The 25,607-nt window shown below is 42.1% G+C and overlaps 1 protein-coding gene across 1 annotated transcript; it reads right to left on the bottom strand.

The window, feature by feature from the left end:
- Positions 1–1,466: 1,466 nt before the first annotated feature.
- On the bottom strand, positions 1,467–25,607 carry ushbp1 (Usher syndrome 1C binding protein 1). Its single transcript, XM_061975837.2, has 14 exons — positions 25,526–25,607; positions 20,587–20,771; positions 20,328–20,464; positions 20,083–20,246; positions 19,799–19,960; positions 19,504–19,730; positions 16,000–16,140; positions 15,855–15,934; positions 15,639–15,765; positions 15,322–15,541; positions 13,071–13,229; positions 10,161–10,258; positions 9,395–9,508; positions 1,467–3,699 (listed from the first exon to the last, which is right to left on the bottom strand). The coding sequence occupies exons 1-14, from the start codon at positions 25,529–25,531 to the stop codon at positions 3,534–3,536; spliced, it is 1,986 nt and encodes a 661-aa protein (XP_061831821.1). The 5' UTR covers positions 25,532–25,607; the 3' UTR covers positions 1,467–3,533.

The following is a 25,607-nucleotide window of genomic DNA, read 5'->3' as shown; positions in this document are numbered from 1 at the left end:
TTGATCAATTAATTGTTGCTGCCCTAGTGTGTATATGAGTACAATAGGAAAATAAACCAAGAATGAACATTGGAGGAGTAATAGTTTCAACGACATGAAAAATAAAATATATGTGATGCACATGTAACACAAGTGTGAAGGCACACTCCCTCATATGGTGACAGGAGTTGTAGCAGTTTAACAACGACAGAGTGGTGCTTGAATGGTGACACACTTGAAAACACAGAGCAAAGACAATGTTGTCATCAAATGTCACTGTCACCTGATACTTGTGCACGTGAAGGCATGGCAGCAGACCAACAATCATACGACACAACACAGTTGTGCACAAATATCTTCAGTCTACTTAAAGTTTGTGTTGAAGTCATTTCCATATTGTTGTCATACTCATTGGGAAACATTGCTTGACGTATTTGCAACTTGTATCACTGTTAATGATCAAATAACTTTTGCAACATATTCTGATTACCGTAAATGAGATGCAATGTCAGCATGTTCCACACGACTTTGGTAGAAGAAGAGTCAAGCGGAGGTTACGACCGCGGTGTAATCCCAGAAAACCTTTGATGAACTCAAAACGTTGGACACAGCTCTTCTAGAGCGTCCACACAAAGAAGAATAATGATCGTATCATCTGCTCTAAAAGCAGCTGAGCTATGACAATGGTGACCTAGAGGTATGGGGCGGGGGCTCGGGAAACGGCAGTCCGGCCAAGAGTCAGGGCGCCAAGAACTCGCCGCCTTGTCTGCCGCTGTGAAACCTCCATTCACAGCACAACACAACAGCCAGACATCAACTGTGACCCTGTGGGTGTGACGCTCAACCTTTGCCTTAACCTCCTGACTGCCGCTCACAGCTGTGGCTGACCTAATCGGGTGGGTCAGGTCACCAGGTCAGCTAGGGGGACGGAGGCGGGGTGGGATCCGAGGTGACTGGGAATTGACCTGCAACGCCACAACATTGTGACTAGTTCACCTGTAAAGGTTAATTTAGGTTCGCCCTGAAAATTATGAGTATCCATCATTCATTCATTTTCTACCGCTTGTCCCGTTCGGGGTCGCGGGGGTATACGAAAACAAACTTTAGTGCGTGTGCTCTGATAATACGATTCCTTTGGTCAAGTGTGAATTCGAACCCTGTTGTGCACAAGCCAATCAATTTGAGACCACCTGAAATATGGGTGTCGTTCTACTTGCAAGTGAACTTGGCTGAAGTTTGGTTCACTAGCTGCTTACTTTCTGCTGTAACTGCCTGTCCATCTTTACTTCCTAAAGTTTACTAAACACTTATTTCTTCTGTTATTTCAAGCTAGTTTAGCGGCTGGCTTAGCTATTAGCTTGCCTGCTCCTGCTTGCTTCTTCTGTGTTAGAATAGAATAGAATAGAATAGAATATAAAGTACTTTATTGATCCCTGGGGGAAATTCAGCACCACAGTTCGCTCACAATAGACAATAAACACTTACGTATTTTTTACATGTGAATAATATAGTCTATTATACCGCATTATTCACATGTGAATAATATAAATACAGTCTATTATACAGCATTATTCACATGTGAATAATATAAATATACATTTACAGTACATGTACAGTCAAAAGGAACATATGCGTTATACAGTCTGATTGCTGTCAGTATGAATGACAAACATGAACATAATAAACATTTCAACATGTTTAGCCTCGTTCTCATCTTCCAGTGATAATAAAACTTAAGAACTGTGGTTTATTTGCCCAAATGGAAGATTGAAGATGGAGATAGACAGACTTGGCATCAACAATAGAAATTAAGTTTACAAATGTGGACGATTCTGGGAGAATCAAAACATAAGGCCCGGTTCCCATCGATACTCGTTTGGGTGGCATCCTGACCAGACTCGTAAGAATGAAATACTATTTTTTACAAGCTTTTTGGGAAATCTAGGCTGGCAAATAAAGCAGAATATAAAAATAACCTGCATCATTTTGACATCCTGGAATAGTTAAGTTTTGTCATGCAATTTCCCCAACCATGTCTTTACGTTATGCACAGTTGTGAGTGCCAGCTCAGTTCAGCTCAGGGCTCAAACCAGGCTCCCCAGCAAATGGGAGTTAAGTGCAGCAGCACTAGGTGGTGAGCTAAAATGCTCTGAGCTGTTCTCACTGCATACTATCGCACAGCGTTACAACCTGGCAAACGGGGCACGGCACCGGTGTAACACTTTTGATTCTAGCTTCTAAGTCCAGCTGGGGGCTTGAACTACGACCATGGACTCCATGGCCATAAGAGACTTAAGCATTGTTAGACAATGAGCTAAAAGCGCTGACCTGTAAGCTCATTGTCCAGAGCGGCTCTTTTGACGTCAGGAAGTGCGGTACAAGGACACTAGCTGGCATTCGGTACACACACAGTATGTTAGTTACTGCACAGCCTTTGTACCCATGACAAAAATACCAGTGTGAATGCTAAGCTGACTGCAGTAGCCAACGAGCTCGTCTTGTTGTGCACTTAAGATGTCAGGGACATACACCAGCACATCTGCACTAGGATTGCATAACAGCTAACCTGCACCAAACTCCGACAATGCAGACATGTATAGGCTTAAAGCAAGAACTCATGTCCATCGCAATAAAGACAACTAGTACATTGAGGCTGAGGCAGGAAAAGATCCATCCATCCATCTTCCTCCACTTATCCGAGGTCGGGTCGCGGGGGCAGCAGCCTAAGCAGGGAAGCCCAGACTTTCCTCTACCCAGTCACTTCGTCCAGCTCTTCCCGGGGGATCCAGAGGGGTTCCCAGGCCAGCCGGGAGACATAGTCTTTCCAACGTCTCCTGGGTCTTACCCGTGGCCTCATCCCGACCAGATGCCCAACCTCACCTGGCTCTTCTCGATGTGGAGCAGCAGTGACTCATTTCGGCCGCTTGTACCTGTGATCTTGTCCTTTGGGTCATAACCCAAAGCTCATGACCATAGGTGAGGATTGGAACGTAGCTTGACCGGTAAATTGAGAGCTTTGCCTTCCGGCTCAGCTCCTTCTTCACCACAACGGATCGATACAGCGTCCGCATTACTGAAGACGCCGCACCGATCCGCCTGTCGATCTCACGATCCACTCTTCCCTCACTCGTGAACAAGACTCTGAGGTGCTTGAACTCCTCCACTCGGGGCAGGGTCTCCTCCCCAACCCGGAGATGGCACTCCACCCTTTTCCGGGTGAGAACCATGGACTCGGACTTGGAGGTGCTGATTCTCATCCCAGTCGCTTCACACTCTGCTGCAAACCGATCCAGTGAGAGCTGAAGATCACTGAAGATATCGGACCAAAAAAAACCTGCATTTTTTTTGTAATTTAATTGACCTCCTTTAACACGAACAGAGCAGAGTTCTGTGTGGCACTTTTTGTGTCATTGGTCCTTTGCTGCACACTCACCATTCGGGGCATGTTGAGTGCAACATTCTAAGTGTGACATTTAAGACCTCAAAATGTAAAGTGTAAATATGGAAGTGAAGTGCATGCGTGGAGACACAGCCATGCAGTTGTTCCTGAAGCATCATAGTACGGTCTCTTCCCTCCTCCATTCTGAATCTTCTACAGATGCCTTTGACGTTCCACTCTGGATGTGCTGACTCTCCATCATGGCTGCCATCTTCTGCTCCAGCTTCCACATTTGCTCCCGGTACTTCCTGCGAATGTGTCGGTAAGAGCTCAGGGCCTTACTGAAATGCAGAACATCCAATCAGATTCAGTTTTACACATCATTTATGAAAATCACATGTGTATTTGGCTTATTTTTTGTTCGAGTATTAACACATATTCCTAGACCCTATTTATGAAAAAATATTTAATATCTCTCTCTTTTGCCCTACTTTTGCAAAAAAGGGGCTCAAACAGGCGCTTTTGATGTTTCGGATTTTCATGACGTCACTAAGGAAAAAAAAGGTTTCCCTAACTGTCTTTTTAATTACTTTTGTTCCGCTGCTAGCTAGTGGAGCAAAAATACAGTACGGGCCTGTTCTACTAAGATCCAAATACCACCCACGAAACAGCGTGGGCAAACTATGAAATTGCGTGTACTACAGACGTACTAAATATAGACGCAGAACAATTTCATTCTTGAAAGATCACACTGCATGTGCTATATAATTATATTTGCATCCCAGTATTGTGGTTGTTCTGATGATCAGCATATATTCTGCATATCCATAAAGACAGACATGCTAAATGGATTGCGTGCCTTTTTTTGCTCACGGAAGAGATGCAATCCAGCTGTGTGTGCTATCAAGTTTGCGCCTGTTTTCATACAGACCTTAAGTGTATACATCACTTCACAAAGGACAGCTTTAGGGAGAGAAAAAAAAGGCTTCGTTACCTTCTTAAAAAGATATCTATCGATCCGTCAGTCTGATACAATTGTGGGAGTGGCAAGTTTGATTTGTTTTTTTTCAGTGAATAGACTAACCTAGCATGATGTTGCTGTTAAAATATGGAAGGTTGTAGCAGTTGCCAATGTGGTGGTTTGAGAATAACACATTACTTTTTCAAGCACCTTTTTATTGTTCGACTGCTAACATAAAATGCTCCAATCAGGAAGTGCTAATTGGCACTGGAACATTTTATAAACCACACCCCCACCTGAGGTCCACTAGGTGTTGTTGTTGTTTTTTTTAAAAAACCTTTATTTACCCAGGAAAGGTCCCATTGAGATCAGGAATCTCTTTTTCAAGGGAGTCCTACACTTGGACATTGTCGAAGTGTATACCACAATGTTAGCGTTTTAGCTCTCCTAGCTATGCTAGTGTACATTTTTATGTTTCGTTGTTGTACTGTATGTGATAAATCTCATCTATTACGTTGGACATGTGCAACATTACTGTAAACAGTGGATGGTCGCCTATATTTGGATTTCTTATTGAACTTTTACTTTTTTTGTGGGAAAACCTGCCCATTCGTACTTTTTTCTCTCAAATAAGCCTTTTTTTCTTCTTCAGAAAACCCATCTCGTTTGCGCTAAGTCGTTAATAATGCATGCAGTCAATACCGTATAAGTATACATACATATATATACTCTATATATTTTTTAACGCCTTGAATAAATGACTGTTTTTTGGAATAGTATAACAAAATAAACCCATATTTTAAATCATGCTTTTAATGTCAGTTAGACCATATTTCAGTCATCATATTTTATTTTTATTATTCATATTTCTTAGCAATACATATGGTTCGGTACTCAGGTGGTCTGGATGGAAAATGATTAGTCTTGCCAAAGATTAATAATCTTAATCTAATTAATCAAGATTTTTAATTTAGATTAATCACATTTAGTCACAGGTTATTACATTTTAAAAAGCAGCAATATTTGAACAAAAATACAATCTTATTAAATGTTTAAATGACAATGTGAAACGACGTGGTCGCATAGTGATGCGGGTGTGGTTCTCCCAAGGATGCAGACGGCTTCGGACACAGCTTGCAGGTAGGAAAATGATTTATTTTAAATATAAATCATATGGTGAATAACAAAAGGACATGCACGTAGCACAAAAGGCAAAACAAAAGGACTAGCGTGGGAGCTAGCAGGCACAAATAGCATAGCGTGAAAAGCTAGCAGAATCAAAGTAGTCGTTAACAGTTGTATGGGAACAAACTAGGAAGCCAGACCGAGTGAGGCCAGGGCAAAGACTAAATAGCCCTCCGATTAGTGCCCGGGCAACAGGTGCGCGTCCCGAACACTAACCAGAGGCAGGTGAAAGTAATCAGTTGACATGGCAACTGAACACAAACAAAATCAAGGTGCTGAAAACATGTGACTCAAACCTAAACAAACTATGATCCGGGCAGCGGATCGTAACAGTACCCCCCCCTTAAAGGACAGATTCCAGATGTCCCTTGACACGAAATAAAACTAGAACCCAAAAAACAAGAAACAGTTCAAGAGTCCAGGGAGGGTGGAGGGAGGATTTGGTGGTGGGTCGCCAGGCCACGTGTCCCCGAATCCACCGGGGAAGAGTCAGGTGGCGGCGGCGAGTGGAACGCCGCTGCCGCAGGCGAGGCGGGCGACCACGGAAAGGCCACATTCGTGGCTGCCGAGAAGGTGGGCGTGAGTGGCGCCAGAAGTTCAGCAGCCGGAGAGTTCTACGACTACGTCTCGGGTGTCGCTGCTGTTTGCGCCACTGGCGTCCATAAACAAACCTCCGAGAGCGCCGCTTGCGAAGCCAGACCACTCGAGGTCGCTGAGGCGAAGACGAGGAGAGAGCAGACGTCGCCGTGGAAACAGGAGGAGCCGACGTCGCCGTGGAAGCAGGAGGAGCCGATGTCGCCGTGGAAGCAGGAGGAGCCGACGTCGCCGTGGAAGCAGGAGGAGCCGACGTCGCCGTGGAAGCAGGAGGAGCCGACGTCGCCCTGGAGGCAGGAGGAGCAGACATCGCCGTGGAGGCAGGAGGAGCCGTCGTCGCGGCAGCTGGTGCAGGTACTGGTGCAAGTCTTGGAGCCGCGACTCGTGCTAGCCTCGGAGCCAGGACAGGGGTTGGTCTTGGAGTCGGCGCTGGCGTGAGAACCAGCCTTGGAGCCGGCGCTGGTGTGGGAACCAGCCTTGGAGCCGGCGCTGGTGTGGGAACCAGCCGTGGAGCCGGCGCTGGTGTGGGAACCAGCCGTGGAGCCGGCGCTGGTGTGGGAACCAGCCTTGGAGCCGGCGCTGGTGTGGGAACCAGCCTTGGAGCCGGCGCTGGTGTGGGAACCAGCCTTGGAGCCGGCGCTGGTGTGGGAACCAGCCTTGGAGCCGGTGCTGGTGTGGGAACCAGCCGAGGAACTTGGCATGGTGGAGCTTGACGTGGTGGAGGTACTGGAGACGAAGCTTGGTGTGTCAGCCGAGGTGCAGGAACAGGTGCTAGCCGAGGTGCAGCTGGAGGTGGCCTAGCTGGCGGTTGTGGCTTAGCAGGCCAAAGGACTGGTGGCGGTGGCCGTGCAGGAGGTTGCGGCTTAGCACGCTGAAAGACTGGTGGCGGTGGCCGTGCAGGGGGTTGCGGCTTAGCACGCCGAAAAACTGGTGGCGGTGGTCGTGCAGGAGGTTGCCGCTTAGCACGCCAAAAAACTGGTGGCCGTGGCCGTGCAGGAGGTTGCGGCTTAGTACGCCGAAAGACTGGTGGCGGTGGTCGTGCAGGAGGTTGCCGCTTAGCACGCCAAAAAACTGGTGGCGGTGGCCGTGCAGGTGGTTGCGGCTTAGTACGCCGAAGTTGTGCCACCGCACTAGCACAGTTCCCAGTACTAGCCCCCCCCTCAAGACGCGGATACCAGACGCGCTCTTTGCGGTTTGGAACCGTCTTCAAGGGTGGGTGGGGGGAGGTATGGAGGGGGGTATACTCTTCTTCAAATTGTCCAAATTGACTATTATCATCCCCCACTTGAGATTGGGTGGGAGCACAGGGGGAAAAAATATGTGCAGTGGGCGGAGCAATAGTCACTGGGGGCGGAACCAAAGTCACTGGAGGTGGAGTCTGAAAATCAGAATGTGACTGACTAGACTTACACTTAATAAAAATGTCCTGATAATGTCTTATCTTAGAATGAAAGTCATTTGGTATTGGCTGACAGAAAGAATTAGAAGATGGAAAAAAAAATTCTTGCTCAATGATGTCATCGGGAGTGGGCGGAGTTACCTCTTCGGGGGGCGCCAATGAAATGACGTCATTGTTGCAATTGTCCATGTGACTGACAGCCCAATCGGAAAACTGTTTGGCGAAGTGGCCGATTGGGTTGCCAAACATCTGAGGAGGGGAAGTTTGAGCTGCATGTAGCTTGCTTCGGTCCGGGGGAGGAGTTTGCAGGAGCGGCGCGTCTTGACAGCGAGGGGAAGACCTTCTGGCCGGCTTCCGTCTTCGCTGACGCGTCCCGTACTGCGGGGGTGTGGCGATGTCCTCGGGCCAAACGGAGTGGATTGGGACCAGCTTTCCTTTGGGACCCCATATCAGGTCCTGGCGCTCCGAGGGGGAATAGCGAAGAGTTTCCGCCTCCATTGCTCGCAACACCTCCCACGTACCTTCGTCAAACTCCTCAATGGCTGCTGCGGGAGAATTGTTATTTGCTGGCTTCCTACTGAAACGACGTGGTCGCATAGTGATGCGGGTGTGGTTCTCCCAAGGATGCAGACGGCTTCGGACACAGCTTGCAGGTAGGAAAATGATTTATTTTAAATATAAATCATATGGTGAATAACAAAAGGACATGCACGTAGCACAAAAGGCAAAACAAAAGGACTAGCGTGGGAGCTAGCAGGCACAAATAGCATAGCGTGAAAAGCTAGCAGAATCAAAGTAGTCGTTAACAGTTGTATGGGAACAAACTAGGAAGCCAGACCGAGTGAGGCCAGGGCAAAGACTAAATAGCCCTCTGATTAGTGCCCGGGCAACAGGTGCGCGTCCCGAACACTAACCAGAGGCAGGTGAAAGTAATCAGTTGACATGGCAACTGAACACAAACAAAATCAAGGTGCTGAAAACATGTGACTCAAACCTAAACAAACTATGATCCGGGCAGCGGATCGTAACACAATGTTTAAGATACTTTACTTGAATGTACGTCATTTATTTGCTCAAAACTTAGTAACAGTTTTATCTAAAGTCCAGCATACACACCAGTGGGAGTCTCCTCACTCATCTTTGCACTGACGTATGCATTGACCTGATCACTGACCGCCTTTCAGGATACCATTTGTGGTTAAGGTAAAGGAGCATGTGCGCTCAAAATAAATTGCGTGATTAATCTGTGCGTATACATGATTAATGCAATATTTTTTTGTGGTTAATCGCATGCGTTAACACGTCTTTTTTTGACAGACCTTATGAATACGCTATAAAGTACATTGCGCAGTGACGGTTGCATAGGTATTAGATGGCGGCGCCCTGTGTGGCTGCGGTAACGCTCGCTATTGACTTTCAACTTTATTGCCATCTGGCGTCAAAACGTGCAGCGAGAGCGTGTGGTCATGTCATTACTGGTATTACATCAGGAACGCAGTCTGGATTATATATTAGACAAACACATGAATCATGTCGGAGGTGGCGGTTGTCGCGGCAACCTGACAATCAGTCTAAACTGTAGCGTTACTGATGCCATGTTTTCCTATCGGTCATCTTTTGTTAACATTCATTAGTGGTGATTACTTAGACATTTTACAACTTAAAATGTGTTTGATAAGCATGTGAGACATATTATAGAGCTATATTTGTGTTGTTGCTGTTATTATACAGCTGTAATAATAGCGAGGGGAAATAAAGAGCACAATAGTGCTTCAAGGGACCACACTGGGCGTGGACAAACACAGTTTATTAGCATTAAAGCCTATAGCCACACAAAAAGGCTTACCAAAAGCATAAAGACTAGATTTGAAACATTGATTGTTGGTTTGTTTTTTACCTGTGAGCTTGTGTGAGCCTTGCAACATGCTCATCATTGTCTCTCCTGTTGGAGGCACTGTCTGTGAGGGTCGGGTCATAAACTAAAGCCAGTCTCTTCTTTAGGGCTTGCTCCCTAAAACAAAATCGTACGAGAACCAGATGAATGTAGAATTTGGAACTCTTAAAGGTGCTGTTTGCAATTTCCTCATAGTAACATACTTCAAAGCAAAACATATAACAAGAACAACAATGGCTAGGTTATGGTACGTTACCATTAGTGGTTTAACAGAACACATTTGTTTGAAAGGTGTCTATATTTTTTACATTTACAAAGCTTATGTAATACAATTTTTACTGGCCCGAATAAAATGATTGGTGTTTACGGGGGTCAATCACACGGTCTCGTCAACTCGTCAAGTAGGGAGCATGTGCACACATACAAAAGCAGTCATGTTGTTGTTGTTATGATAGAATATTCATTCAAGTTGCTTTTATTGGCTAACAACACCTAAAGCTACGGCGCGTGCATGTGTTTCGTACGTGAAGACGTAAGATACTGTGTAAAATACATTTAGTTGGCGCCCTCTAGGCATCTGTGTAAATGTTGCAAACAGACCCTTTAAGTCCTTTCAAAAGGAAGAGTTTGATCTCTTGAGGTCAGACCCAAATGCATCTTAAAACCAAAACAAACAAACAAAACAAGGCCTGAGGAACAATTTCAAAAGACTGCCAGGTGTGACGGATTGCGGATGTGTGTGAAAATTTCTGATTAACAATCATCTCACCTCTGAAGGACTGCCTGCATCTCTTTTAAAATGGGCCTGGTCTTGAGCCCAGTCACGTCACCATCGCTACATAGTTTAGCAGCATTGTCACACAGCCTCTGGAACATTCACATGCAAACACAAATATTGTTTATGTTTGACATTCAGTTATCACTGTGGTATATTAGCAAGATTACCAAAAATATATTTGTGAATTGCACATTGACAATGGATTCATTTTATAATCATGAAATCAAGGTAAAACAAGGTAACATAAGACATGAATGATCTGAGTGTGGATAAGGATAGGAGATATATACTGTATAAACTCCAGCAGCGGTGGCAAAAGTGCATACCTGTAGAAATAAAATGAAACAAGAAAAACCTTGAAAATAGCAAATAGGCACACTGTAAAGAGAAAAAGCTGAAAAGTTTGATATGAATAATTAATCCTATCACAAAGTTTTGTTTTTAAAGGGGAACTGCACTTTTTTAAAATTCTGCTTATCATTCACTATCATTATGTAATACAAGAACAAATCTGTTTTTCTTTTTTAATACATTCCAACTAGTTAATAAATGCCATCAAAAGTCTGCTTAAAATGGAGCCAATGGGAGTGGCTCTATTCTGCCTGTAAATCACATAAAAAAAGATCCAAACACTTCCATTACGTTTTTATATACATGCTGTAAGTATGTATGTACTGTAGTAACATACACATTAACATGTAATAGTCATAAATTTAGCTAATTTCAAGCATTTAAGCATTCATTTCACAAACGCATCACAACATTTGCTTTTTCCGTCAACATCACAGATTATTACTCACTGCAGACTTCATGAGAGCCACAAACATAATAAAACATCACTTACTGTCCAAAGACTACTCTCACTGGGATGCCGACTGATGGGATGTTGATATAGTCCCGTTTAGATGAAGAATGACACCTAATCCTCGCGAAGAAAAAAAAGGCATAGAACCAAGCATCTTTTTGTGCCTTTCTCGCCATTTCAGGCTCTAAATTGGATGCCTAAGTTGACCAACTTGTCGGATGATGTCCTCATCCTTCTACTATCGAGGTGAGAGGCATTATTTATGATCTACAATAAACTTTCAGCAGCTCCGAGGCGAGAAAGCAGCTCACCAGCTCAAGACGTCAGTAGAGCAGCAACAAGCTAGTTAGCTCTCTCTGACAATGCGCTGCTAAAAATAGTTTAGCGCTTATATTAACAATATCACTAATATTTAGTTACGATGTGTAAATGGAGTATTGTTGGAGTATTGTTGGCACTTTCAGGATGGTTATTTAGACATTGACTCCATTGTAAGCGGACTTACTCATAAATAAGCGAAAACAAAAGTCCGCTTACATATGCATTATGCATTAAAAAAAATTACATCGGTCTTATTGTCTCCCATAGTGATTGTGAATGATAGGAAAAATTCCAAAAAAGTGCAGTTCCACTTTAAATATGCATTCCTACAAATTCATGACTCAGCGTTTGCGACCCTGCAAATTAACACATTTTTGATCACTTTTGTTTATTTGTGAAAACACCCTCCAATTAAATGTTTTTCTCCTTTTTATTTAATTTTTCAAAAAACCCATCTCATTCGCCCTAAATCGGTAATGTTTTTAATGAAAATGTGATAAAAAAGAATAAAATGCCAGCATAATATTTAACCACATACATCGTACACATGTGTGAGGTTTCAATGGCTGAGCGCTTTTGTTTTTACTTTACACTTCCTGCTGGTGGCGCCACATCCATGGGAAAGGACCATTTGACGCTGGGCGTCTCTAATTCACTTGTGTGTTTGTTTTTGGTGTGGATTTTTATGATCCTAAAGTTGTATTTACGCCCTACGATGCCGCCCAAACGCCCTGCAACTTCTCACGATTTAAATGGCATCAATGAAGAGATATGAGGAGTGTTATTGTAGCTGAGTGTAAATGTAACGATAAACGGTAATAATGGTAACCGCTGTAAAAATTAAAATGAATGAAAACCGTGACAGATAACTGCACTTTGATAAACGCACGGACCTAAATGCTAACATGAAAACAAGAGACATTAACATCTTCCTTTATTAAGAAACAACAATATAAATGTATATAAACACATTACTGTCTGAGCAACTAAGCTATTTAATTGTGCACATTAAACCTACAAGTTGTACTCTCTTGAAACAGAGCGATCGTTCTATACGCAGAAGAATTTGAGACAAAGGTGTTTTTACGTAGGACACCACAACGCCCGCCAGAAATAATAAATAATAATAATACATTTTATTTGCTATGCACTTTTCATTTAAATAAACCTTTAAGTGCTTCAGTACAAACCATTACTCGATTACTGAAATAATTTATATCTGTAGTCAGAATATATACTGTATATATCTGAAATATCTCAGAGTGGTGTCCCACAACCTTTGTTTTTTGTTGTTTTTTTCTTAGTATAAGGCCCTTGGTGGAATAATTGGACCAACTGGAAGTTAAATGGAAATAAAAGAGTAACGCCCCATTTCTATAAGTTCTTCCACACCAAATTAATCTGAACATGTCTTTATAGACCTTGTTTGGTGGAACAGAAAAGGGTCTTTCCTAAACTGAAATTGTCCAAACGGTCTTGCTAAAATGAAGACTTCCAATGAAGGACTGACTGAGATTAGAAGCTATGTACTTTGAAAGCGTGAAAGGTGTGTGAAATCTGTGCTGCAGCCTCCTCAGCCCAGTAGAGGACCTTCTTTGACCAAAATATCCCTCTTGGCCTGGAGGGATTCTGCTTTGGTAGATAGATGTATGATTTCCCATGTGGGACAGCCAGATTTGAATCGGGTATGTCACAAAAGACCAACGTCCTGTTCCCTCTTGTACACTTCACCTTGACTTTGTATCACAAGAAAATTAAAAGTCAACGTGTGCTACCTGTTGTTCCATCTTACAGTCCTCCAGCTCATCTCGGAGGCTTTCTGGAATACACGCTCCAGATGCTTCTTGGGTCTTTTGGGCCACCAAACTCCATTCCAGACACCTCAACTCTTTCTCCTTCAGACGGATGAGGGCACGCAGGTCTGACATCTCCTCCTAAAAAAAAGCAGAATAGGCTTTAGTAGACTTTGTCCAAGTGCCCGTTGTGTTTAAAAACAGAATTCCATGTGCAGTATTGACTGGATGATAGACAACCTTAAATAGAAGATGGGTTTTTGGAACAGAATAACAAAAATAACCTTTTTTGACCTTAAGGTCCGGGACCCACTCAAATGTTAACACTGAATTAGTAACCTTACTCTTGATTTTAATCATATTCAATAATATATCTATAAATCAATCAACGTTTACTTATAAAGCCCTTATTCACAAGTGTCTCAAAGGGCTGCACAAGCCACAACATCATCCTCGGCTCAGATCCCACATCAGGGCAAACCCCCCCTTTGGGTGACCGGTGCAATGGATGCCGAGTGGATACGGTTAATAACGGTAGACTAACTTCATATTTCTTACCTATGTTTTTGGTTCAGTTGTCTGGTGTTCTGGATCAAAAATAGTTCTGTCAATTTTTAAATCTGATTGATTACACTTGAATTTGGATTAATAATGATTATTCACAGGTTATTACTAGCTTCCATAATTGAAATCAACCTACAAAAAGACTCCAATATATAGACACAAATGCAATGTTATTGTCGGAATGTCATACAGCAGTGCTTCTCAAGAATTTTTTGTTATGCCCCTTTTGGGGACATATTTTTTTTCAGTTTCACAGCTCTAAAAATAATTTACTTAAAGTTTGTCATGTGACCAAAGTCAGCGCGGAAAATATGTATACATAATATAGGGACATGAATGGGTAGTTTATGTGACTTTTTATCTGATGAAACAACATGTTTATACTCATGTCATTATTGATCTACAGTGGTACCTCAACTTAAAGAGGTCATACTATGTTTATTTTCTACCTTTAAAATACTTCCTTGTGGTCTACATAGCATGTAATGGTGGTTCTTTGGTCAAAATTTTGCATAGATTTTGTTTTACAGACCATCTTCAAGCTGATTTCTGACCATTCCTTCTTATTTACGTGCCTCCACTTGGACTGCATCTTCTCTCCGTAAGCCATGTTGTAATTTTTAACGCTTCCATTGGAGTCTACTGACAGATTTAATTTAGAACTGTACGCTACTTTATATTAGAAATGGCAACAGCGCAGGATACATGTGCTTGTACGAACCAGTCTGCCCCACAACAAGAGGATAGAAAAAAAGCAGGAACTTATTGACTACAGCATTGGACTACAATGGCAGAATCGCACAAAGCAGGTTGGGTAAATTTCTACCAAATATGGATATATTTGCTGACGTAACAATTGGGAAAATGTCATAATTGGGGCAAATTCCAAATGGTTCGTTGGAGGAAGTATGAAGAAAGGCAAGATTGATATATGATTTATGCCTTCGTGGTTTGATTTCTAATTTTTGGGACTAATGCCGATCCCAAATACAAAAAGACTGGTAACAATGGGTTAGAAAAGTTGTTTTTGCATAATAGGTCCCCCTTATGAGTTCCTCAACTTAAGAGTGTTTTGAGATAAGAGCTGTTTCTGGGCTATTTTTTATGCTTTAAGTTGTAAGCAAACAAGCATCCCTGCCATTAGTTTGTGTAGCGAATGTTACAGTAAACCCCGTAAGGCCTGCCCAACATCCTGGTCTTACTCATTAGCAAAAAATAAATCATCAAAAATATGATTGAGCGTGTTGTCAACTTGGTAAAGCAAGTCAAGCTTAACACTGCTAGTCTGCACCATACTGGAGCAGAATGAGTCTAACACCAGCCAAGAATGTTAATATAATATCTAAACGGCGGACATTTATCCATGAAAATATGGATAAGCTGCTGATGGTGTGTTTGACAGAAGGAGATGTTGTAGAAGTCAAGGTAAATGCTGTACATGATATTACATTACTTCATGAAACTACTGTAGTTTGCAGTACATTCTATTGTATTGTTTTCATACATATTTTTTTCTTTTTAAAAGGCATGTTACATGATCAAATTGTGCTGGTTTGGGGAGTCGAGCACTGATTAAATGTATTTCAACTATTTTTAATGGGAAACGTTGACTTGAGATACGAGTGTGTTGGGACTACTGTTTTGGTACTACTGTAAAATCAACTCCTACCCTGGCTGTGGTGATCTCATGGATCACAGACGTCTTATCTCGCTTGATGTTATCTTTAGTCAAGTGTCCCCCTTGCAGCCCAGCGGGGGAACCAGCGTCCGGGTTCAATTTAACCTCCACTCCTGCACGCGGCTTTGAGAGGCAAATGGCCGCCCGGTCCCTTTTCAGGCGCTCGATTAGCTCATGGAGCGCAACCTTTCGTTCACTGAATTCAGTAGTCCTGGGGTTACAAAAGGTCAATAACAGGATGAAAAATAATTGAATATAATATGAAGACATTTATTATGTATGTGGCAGGGTGCCCTTCACAACATCACCTCTGTGTTGTATGTGTTTCCATCTCCTTGGTGGCCTCTGTTGTAAAGGAGGTGGACAATTCCTCACTTGCCATTTCCCCGCGTTGAGCTGACGGGCTGCCGGGCAGCTGAGTGACATCGACGGCCTCTGACGACGAGATAAAAACAACAGTTGGGAGTCGGCCAACGACAACCGCTCGCGCAATGCGTGTACATTAATAAGTGGTATTCAAACACCTGCTGCGTCGGCCTGCACAGGAACTCTCTGAGCCTCGTAAAGCGCCAGCAGCTCGCCGTATGCCTCTTCACACTCCTCACTGGGACAACACAAGCACAATGTCACACGGTGCTATAATGCCGACAACAAGGCTGTTGTGTCTACCAGTATCTGAGAGCCAGGTGCATGGCCGAACAGTCGGCCTCGAGCCTCTTAAATGTAACGCTGATCTGCTCAAACTCTGCCCTCTTTCGCTCCAAAGCAACAGTGAGACGTTCATTCCTGGCTCTCAGCTTCTCAATGTACCTGTAAGACACCAGGGGATTATAATTCTACAGATACTCCCTGTGTGCATGAACATTCTAATGGCAAAATTATGAATACGCCTCAAGTATTTTTTTATTGACTTAGGTCAGGGTCCCAAATTAAAATGTACCCCAACTGAGTGTTTTGAGATAAGAGTTGCCTCTCGGCTAACTGTTATGCTTCAAGTCTCAAGCAAAAATTGGAGTTACAAACATCTCCGCCATTAGTCGGCCTATTAAATGTCACAGTTAACCCCAAAAGATCCACCAAAACATCTGGTCTTACTCGCTAGCATTAGCTTATAGCTAGAGATCGACATAACTTTGTTTTTCCAACTATGAGATGGAAGAAAGCGGGCGTGAAGGACAGTGCTGAGAGGAAGTGGATGATTGTCATTGAATCAAAGAAAGAAGTCATCAAAAACATAGAAACTTTGTGAAACAACTGCTAGTCTGCACCCGCTAAAGCAGAATGGGTAACGCTGGCCAAGATTGGTAAAGTAATGTCTAAACGGCGGACATTAATCATTGAAAATATAAAAAAAGCTGCAGATAGTGTGCAGCTGGAAGGAGATGTAGAATTCCACTCTCCAAGGTAAATACTGTAGATCAGTGGTGCCCAACCATTTTTTGCACCACGGACCGGTTTAATGTAGACATTATTTTCAGGGACTAGCTTTGGCTTTCCACTTGTGCCAAATAAATACAGCAAAAATAAGTGCATGAATAATACAACAGGAATTAGTGGGAGCCCTGGGCTTGTTATTTTGCAATAAGATCTGGGGATTGCACATGGAAATCAGCCTTTGGCTACAACCCGTCACATTTATGTTTTATATGTTCATTAATGTGCATTTTATCATGTCACAAAGTTATAACAAATGGCAACTTCCTATGAGGAGTTTTATTGTACATCTATAAACAAGCTTATTGGTGTGTCTAGTGGGACAGGCGATAGTTAAGTCAGAGAAAATGCAGTCGTTTATAAATTATTCAATATTTCTCTGCGGCCCGGTAGCAAACGCATCACGGATCGATACCAGTCCCCGGATTGGTGGTTGGGGACCTCTGCTGTACATTATTATTACATTACTTCAAAAAACTACTATAGATCTTTGTAGTACATTATTTTGTATTGTTTATCATACAGTACAATATTATCTAAAAGTGTTTTTCCCTTGTTAAATGTTAAAACTGTGCTGTTTTGTAGGAGCCAAACACAGATTAAATTGATTTAAATTAATTTCAATGGGAGACGTTGATTTGAGATACAAGTGTTTGAAGTTAAGCGCTCCGTCACAGAACCAACAAAGCTTGAGGTACTACTATATTCACTTCAGAATCATTTTAACCATGTGACTAAATGTATTAACTACTTCTGACAGAAGTTAAAGCTGTGTTTCTAATTTTTTTTCCTGTTACGCACTCCCTAGGAACAAGAGAACATTTTGCCCAACCCAACCTTCCACTCTCTTCCGCGACTATAAAAAGTATAATTTGTCTATAAAGTTGTTATAAGTACACTTCTGCATATCATTGTATCCTTAACATTAATGTCAATGAAAAAGAAAGAAATATAGATCAACTTACACTATAAAAAATAACATTATTAACATCAGCTTGCCTGGAATTCTTTTTTTTAAATCCTAATGCAAAATATTATTATTTTTTGACTGAAATGAACTATTTTATATTTAAAAAAAATACATCTAAACAAACTTGATGAATAATAATAAATTCAAATTGATCAGCAATATTATCTCAGGAGCACAATATAATAAACAAATTAACCTACAATCAAAAATTAAGAAAACAATTTGTGCTGATTTACAAAAAAAATCTAAATAAAGTCAAGATTAATGGCTACAATGAGTACGTTCTGTAGTGCACAGCTTTTCGAATATCATCATGCAGCGCCAGCCGGCATCGCACCGCCCCCCGCCCCACTATTTGCGATGAACTGAGCTATAGTGACTCTGAGCCTTGAAAAGGTCCCGAGTCATTACAAATGTAAAACTGAATGTCAATCAATCAATCAATCAATCTTTATTTATATAGCCCTAAATCACAAGTGTCTCAAAGGGCTGCACAAGCCACAACGACATCCTCGGTACAAAGCCCACATACGGGCAAGGAAAAACTCACCCCAGTGGGACGTCGATGTGAATGACTATGAGAAACCTTGGAGAGGACCGCATATGTGGGTAACCCCCCCCCCTCTAGGGGAGACCGAAAGCAATGGATGTCGAGTGGGTCTGACATAATATTGTGAGAGTCCAGTCCATAGTGGATCCAACATAATAGTAAGAGTCCAGTCCATAGTGGGGCCAGCAGGACACCATCCCGAGCGGAGACGGGTCAGCAGCGTAGAGATGTTCCCAGCCGATGCACAGGCGAGCGGTCCACCCCGGGTCCCGACTCTGGACAGCCAGCACTTCATCCATGGCCACCGGACCTGTGCCCCCCCCCCCCTCAAGGAAAAGGGGAGCAGAGGAGAAAAGAAAAGAAACGGCAGATCAACTGGTCTAACAGGGGGGCTATTTAAAGGCTAGAGTATACAAATGAGTTTTAAGATGGGACTTAAATGCTTCTACTGAGGTAGCATCTCTAATTGTTACCGGGAGGGCATTCCATAGTACTGGAGCCCGAATAGAAAACGCTCTATAGCCCGCAGACTTTTTTTGGGCTCTGGGAATCACTAATAAGCCAGAGTTCTTTGAACGCAGATTTCTTGCCGGGACATATGGTACAATGCAATCGACAAGATAGGACGGAGCTAGACCGTGTAGTATTTTATACGTAAGTAGTAAAACCTTAAAGTCACTTCTTAAGTGCACAGGAAGCCAGTGCAGGTGAGCCAGTATAGGCGTAATATGATCAAACTTTCTTGTTCTTGTCAAAAGTCTAGCAGCCGCATTTTGTACCAACTGTAATTTTTTAATGCTAGACATAGGGAGACCCGAAAATAATACGTTACAGTAGTCGAGACGAGACGTAACGAACGCATGAATAATGCGTTCGTTTTTATATTTTGCAATTGTTTTTATATTTTGACAGTGTTGAGATAATCAGTGACGCTTCAGCTTGCTTGAAGGAAGTTGCTCTTCGTGTTGCCAAATGTGCGTTTGTTGTCATTTTTGTGTTTGCACCGTTATTGTAGGTAGTGTCTATTCGGATTCAAGTTTTCCATAATATGTTTAACTATTAGCCTCCTAGGATGCGCGAGCCACTAAACTGGAGTTAGGTAGTGGGCCACAAAATATAGGTCTGCGGGCTCCAAATGGCTCACAGGCTGTGAGTTTAAGACCTGTGTCTTATGTAAATATAAACTACTAAATGCAGTAGACTGTTATGGCGTGACAACCTGTTCAGTCGTTCTATCTCAGTCTCCGGCAGACCGATGGCGCTTGGACAAGGACTGCCCAAGCTCAGTGGAGAGCCGTCACTTCCTGGAGAAAAAGCTCCTCCCGCTCTGGCTGCTCTTCTGAGTAGCAACGGAGAACATGGAAAGGAAGAGGAGGCCCCAGCAGTGCTCGACGATCTGTAAGAAGGGGAGCAAATGGCCGACCTCCAGGTCCTCTGGTGACCAACCTGTCGGAGGAAACCAGAAGAAACCAAAGTCAGAAAAAAATGGATATAAAATGCAAAAAAACATCCACCTTGTTCTTCTCATCTTCCACGTTGCTGACGCTGTATGATCTCTGCAATTCTCCCTGCTGGGGAGCGGAGTCCGGATGATCCACCAGTTCCTCCTGAAATGTTTCTTTTGTCACAGCTGAAGGACAAGAAATCCCAAATTCTTTTTCCATCTCCTCCAAAATCTGCAATGAAGGGACCAAGTGAGCAAAAAAGGCTGACAAAGACAAGGTGAAGAGATGTCGACCTCTTAGTCACACGTCAGCACATGATCAGCTTGGGATACCTTTTCATAGTTTTTGTGTACCTTGTCAGCCTTGGCCCAGCTGTCCTGAGCTGCTCTCAGATGCTCTTTGGGTCTGTCTCGATCTGAGGATGCAATGGGGGCTGCCCAGGACCTTCTATAGTTGATGGAGTCCTCCACTGCAGTCAGAGCCCCCTTGAGTTCTGTCCATATGACACCCTTGCCCCCTACAGGAGGACATTTGTGATTCCTGGCTTTGTGTTAAAGCTCACATCCATCAGAGATTTGGTCCAAATCGGGTCACCAACCTCGACTTGGAAGTGGAGGATTCGATGTGACATAACCAGACGTGTTCCTCTCTGGGACGTGTCTCATCAACCTGTGTGAAAGTAGGTCTGGAAAAAGAGGACTGGGTGGTCTTGGTGGTCTCAAATCACCTGGTTCACTGCAAAGTGTGATCATAATTAAGTGTTAATGTGAAATTTGCACGTAAGATGCTTATTTTGTTTAATTTGTGCAGGTGCACCATGATGGATAGTGCATGTGTGCCATCACCACTTACACTACCTTGGTGCCTTCAGGGACCCCATCTTCTTGTTCACTTCAGCGATGATGCTGAGCAGCGTGCCTACTTCCGCTTCACACTGAGCCAACTCTGCTGGTGTCGGCTCCACTTCAGGGTAAGGACTCATCATCTCTTTGTCACTTCCAGATCCTGCATCCAGACTATTACATCTGACCAAGCTGAAGTTCTGCAAACCCATTTACCATTTTTTCAGTATTATACTGTATACTGGTCTCGTTCACAAAGGAAAACTGTTCAAAAGCTATTTTTTCCTACAGTATGTGCTTGAGTCTTGGTGCCAAAGCAATGGATGCAATTGTGTCTTGCTATACAGTGCCATCTAACGGTCAGATGTGGTAAGTGCAAAAAGAACCTGCTTAGAAAAACAACTGGCCTTTCAGGTATAAAAATATGGAGAAATCAAGTCACAACTAAGTACAATGTGAAACAAATACTAGGATTCCACAGCATTCAACAGTGTTTTTCACAGTAAAATACTGTTTTCAAAATGTACTGAAGTATTACCACTAATGACTGTAAACATTACAATGCACTTATATTTCACACAGCAATTAACTGTTATTTCACAGTAAAATATTGGAATCAAAGTCCTCAGTAATAGTCCTCAGTAATAGCACAACATCCATCTATCCATGTTCTAACGCTTGTCCCATTTGGGGTTGCGGGGTGTGCTGGAGCCTATCTCAGCTGCATTCGGGCGGAAGGCGGGGTACACCCTGGACAAGTAATGTAAATTCTGTAAATTCATTGTCTGTTAAAAGGGAATTGCACTTTTTGGCATGTTTCCTGTCATTCACAATCCCTATGTAAGACAAGAACATGTATTCTCATTTGTAATGTACGGTAAGAGGTGGCTAACAATGCAGCTTATGGGAGTTAGCATCTGAGTTAATTTGAGATTATAAATCATGCCTCTCACCTGGATGGGAGAAGGTTGTGGCCATAAACCAAAAAGTTGAGACCCAGAGATGGCGAGAAAGAAAGACAAGCAAGAACGCTTGTTTGCGCCCCACCTTTTTTTTCTTTTTTTTTTTTACCTGCATGAGGATCATGATTATTTCATCCTCTAAATGGGAAGATATAAACATCCCATCAGTCGGCATCCCAGTGAGAGCAGACAATTTACAGTAAGTGATTGTTTTATTATGGGCCGAGTCAGTTTGTATTTCTTGTTTACCACTTAGCAATACTGCTACTTGCTGGATCTGATCTAAAACTTGTAGGTCAACCTCCGTATATTCAGACTCAAAAATATAAAGTTCTAGATCATCATTTGTCCCAGAGTAATCGTTGTTGCACTGCACTCTCTCGTAGTTGTTGCATTTTACTTTGTTTCTTGCATTGAACAAAGAGCACACAGTCTACCAAGTCAAATTCCTTGAGTGTTAAACATACTTGGCCAATAAATCTGATTCTGATCTGATTCTCATGAAGTCTGCCATAATTAGTAATTGTTGTTGCTGTTGAAGAAAATACTGAACATTGTGATGCGTCTGTGGAATTATGGCGACGCCGTTTGCGTACAATTAACAAAATACGTCAATATTATGTTAATGTTAATATGAATATGCCTGTTACTACATTATATACATATATGAAACGTTGATAGAGGTTTTTGCTTTTTTTTTTTAGCGCTTCATAAGCAAAATAGAGCGACTTCCATTAGCTCCATTGTTAGCTGACTTTTACTAGCATTTATTTACTACAAACCCTGTTTCCATATGAGTTGGTAAATTCTGTTAGATGTAAATGTAAATGGAATACAATGATTTGCAAATCCTTTTCAACCCATATTCAGTTGAATATGCTACAAAGACAAGATATTTGATGTTCAAACTGATAAACATTTTTTTTTTGCAAATAATCATTAACTTTAGAATTTGATGCCAGCAACACGTGACAAAGAAGTTGGAAAGGTGGCAATAAGTGCTGATAAAGTTGAGGAACGCTCATCAAACACCTATTTGGAACATCCCACAGGTGAACAGGCAAATTGGGAACAGGTGGGTGCCATGATTGGGTATAAAAGTAGATTCCATGAAATGCTCAGTCATTCACAAACAAGGAGGGGGCGAGGGTCACCACTTTGTCAACAAATGCATGAGCAAATTGTTGAACAGTTTAAGAAAAACCTTTCTCAACCAGCTATTGCAAGGAATTTAGGAATTTCACCATCTACGGTCCGTAATATCATCAAAGGGTTCAGAGAATCTGGAGAAATCACTGCATGTAAGCAGCTAAGCCCGTGACCTTTGATCCATGGAAAGGCCATGTAACACAGTGGTGAACATGCCCTTTCCCAACTACTTTGGCACGTGTTGCAGCCATGAAATTCTAAGTTAATTATTATTTGCAAAAAAAAAAAAAAGTTTATGAGTTTGAACATCAAATATCTTGTCTTTGTAGTGCATTCAATTGAATATGGGTTGAAAAGGATTTGCAAATCATGCAAAACATTCAGTATGTGTGTTTACCTCACATGAGAATTGTGAATGATAGGCAAAAATGAGAGGTTAAGGGTTTCCGTAGCCTGCTTTGCACACTCTTCTACTGTAGGTGGCAGTTTGCTGTTAAAACAACAATTTTTATTTTATAACGTTACAGCATTTAGTTTTTATTTCTTTCTAATAAAATAGATAATAATAGTAGATGCATTTTTACTCTGACTGGCTTCATATAAATGGATTGGAACTAGAACAAGAAGTAAAATACAAAACCCAAAACCAGTGAAGTTGGCATGTTGTGTAAATCGTAAATAAAAACAGAATACAATGGTTTTCAAATCCTTTTCAACTTATATTCAATTGAATAGACTGCAATAGAATTTAATGGCAGGAACACATTGCAAAAAAGTTGGCACAGGGGCATTTTTACCACTGTGTTACATTGCCTTTCCTTTTAACAACACTCATTAAACGTTTGGGAACTGAGGAGAACAATTTTTTAAGCTTTTCAGATGGAATTCTTTCCCATTCTTGCTTGATGTACAGCTTAAGTCGTTCAACAGTATGGGGTCTTCGTTGTTGTGTTACGCTTCATAATGCGCCACACATTTTCAACGGGGGACAGGTCTGGACTACAGGCAGGCCAGTGTAGTACCCGCACTCTGTTACTATGAAGCCACACTGTTGTAACACGTGCAGAATGTGGCTTGGCATTGTTTAGCTGAAATAATCAGGGGCGTCCATGAAAAAGACGTTGCTTGGATGGCAACATATTGTATGTTGCTCCAAAACCTGCATGTACCTTTCAGCATTAATGGTGCCTTCACAGATGTGTAAGTTACCCATGCCTTGGGCACTAATACACTCCCATACCATCACAGTGCTGGCTTTTGAACTTTGCGCATATAACAGTCTGAATGGTTCTTTTCCTCTTTGGTCTGGAGGACACGACCTCCACAGTTTCCAAAAACAATTTGAAATGTGGACTCGTCAGACCACAGAACACTGTTCCACTTTGCATCAGTCCATCTTAGATGAGCTCGGGCCCAGCGAAGCCGGCGGCGTTTCTGGGTGTTGTTGATAAATGACTTTTGCTTTGCATAGTAATGTTTTAACTTGCACTTACAGATGTAGCGACAAACTGTAGTGACTGACAGTGGTTTTCTGAAGTGTTCCTGAGCCCATGTGTTGATATCCTTCACACACTGATGTCACTTTTTGATGCAGTACCGCCTGAGGGATCGAAAGTCACAGGCATTCAATGTTGGTTTTCAGCTTTGCCGCTTACGTGCAGTGATTTCTCCAGATTCTCTGAACCTTTTGATGATATTACGGACCGTAGATGGTGAAATCCCTAAATTCCTTGAAATAGCTCGTTGAGAAATGTTGTTCTTAAACTGTTCGACAATTTGCTCATGCATTTGTTCACAAAGTGGTGACCCTCGCCCCATCCTTGTTTGTGAATGACTGAGCATTTAATGGAAGCTGCTTTTATACCCAATCATGGCACCTACCTGTTCCCAATTAGCCTGTTCACCTGTGGGATGTTCCAAATAAGTGTTTGATGAGCATTCCTCAACTTTCTCAGTCTTTTTTGCCTCTTGTGCCAGCTTTTTTGAAACATGTTGCAGGCATCAAATTCCAAATTAGCTAATATTTGCAAATAATAAAGTTGACCAGTTTGAACGTTAAGTATCTTACCTTTGCAGTCTATTAAATTTTTTGAATATTGTAATGTATTCTGTTTTTATTTACGATTTACACAACGTGCCAACTTCACTGGTTTTGGGTTTTGTATTTTACTTCTTGTTCTAGTTTCATTCCATTTATATGAAGCAAATCAGAGTAAAGATGAATCCATTATATCAGAAATGTATGTGTATATGTATTATATCAGATACGTTGTACTAATTCGCGCCTATTGTTTTGAGTGGCGGAAAGAGGGGAAATCAAAACATCCTGTGTCCAACTTCCTGCTTTGCAAATATTTGTGCATCAAATGACCCTGTGGTTTGCACAACAAAAGTGCAACCAAATGCTTAAAAATCAGTGGCACTATTCATGCCAAATTGTTCCTATTTGATGAATCTGGGTTTCTGCACAAGTTACATATTTCTCATTCCACACAGACAGAAAACAATAGTCACACATTCCTGTTTTGGGTGACTATTCCTAGCATTCACCGGAGGAAATTCTAAGGTATACAATTTTTTTTACCACCACAAACACACATAACATATGTGGAATTTATTCAACAACCCAGCAAAAATCCTGATGCAATGCTGGTGTAATCTAACTCCGAAACATTCATTCGACTCATTGCACACACATTTAGTCATTCAGTTTACAATATGCATTAGAAGTATGCCGTGTGTCTCAAGTGTTCATTCATAACGACAGTTTCATAAATATGAGGTGTCAACATAAGCATGACACTTTTGAAAAACAAATAGTGAGACATTGAATCTTGACTTACCTCCATACTTGACCGGCAGGCTTTCTCGTTTAGTTTTAGGCTCACACTAGAAAGTCTCTGCAGCAACAGGCCACAGTCTGCA

This window comes from Nerophis lumbriciformis, linkage group LG14 (genome assembly GCF_033978685.3).
Source record: "Nerophis lumbriciformis linkage group LG14, RoL_Nlum_v2.1, whole genome shotgun sequence".
NCBI classification, from domain to species: Eukaryota; Metazoa; Chordata; class Actinopteri; order Syngnathiformes; family Syngnathidae; genus Nerophis; species Nerophis lumbriciformis.
Note: the sequence above shows the minus strand (reverse complement) of the source record. Positions and strands in the feature narration are given on the sequence as shown.

What these genes read in the sequence shown, in the direction of transcription:
- ushbp1 (XM_061975837.2), bottom strand. An exon ending in GGGTCCCTGAAGGCACCAAG is followed by an intron (nt 20,465 to 20,586) that starts GTAGTGTAAGTG and finishes CACACTTTGCAG; the next exon opens with TGAACCAGGTGATTTGAGAC. An exon ending in TGGAAGATGAGAAGAACAAG is followed by an intron (nt 19,731 to 19,798) that starts GTGGATGTTTTT and finishes TTCCTCCGACAG; the next exon opens with GTTGGTCACCAGAGGACCTG.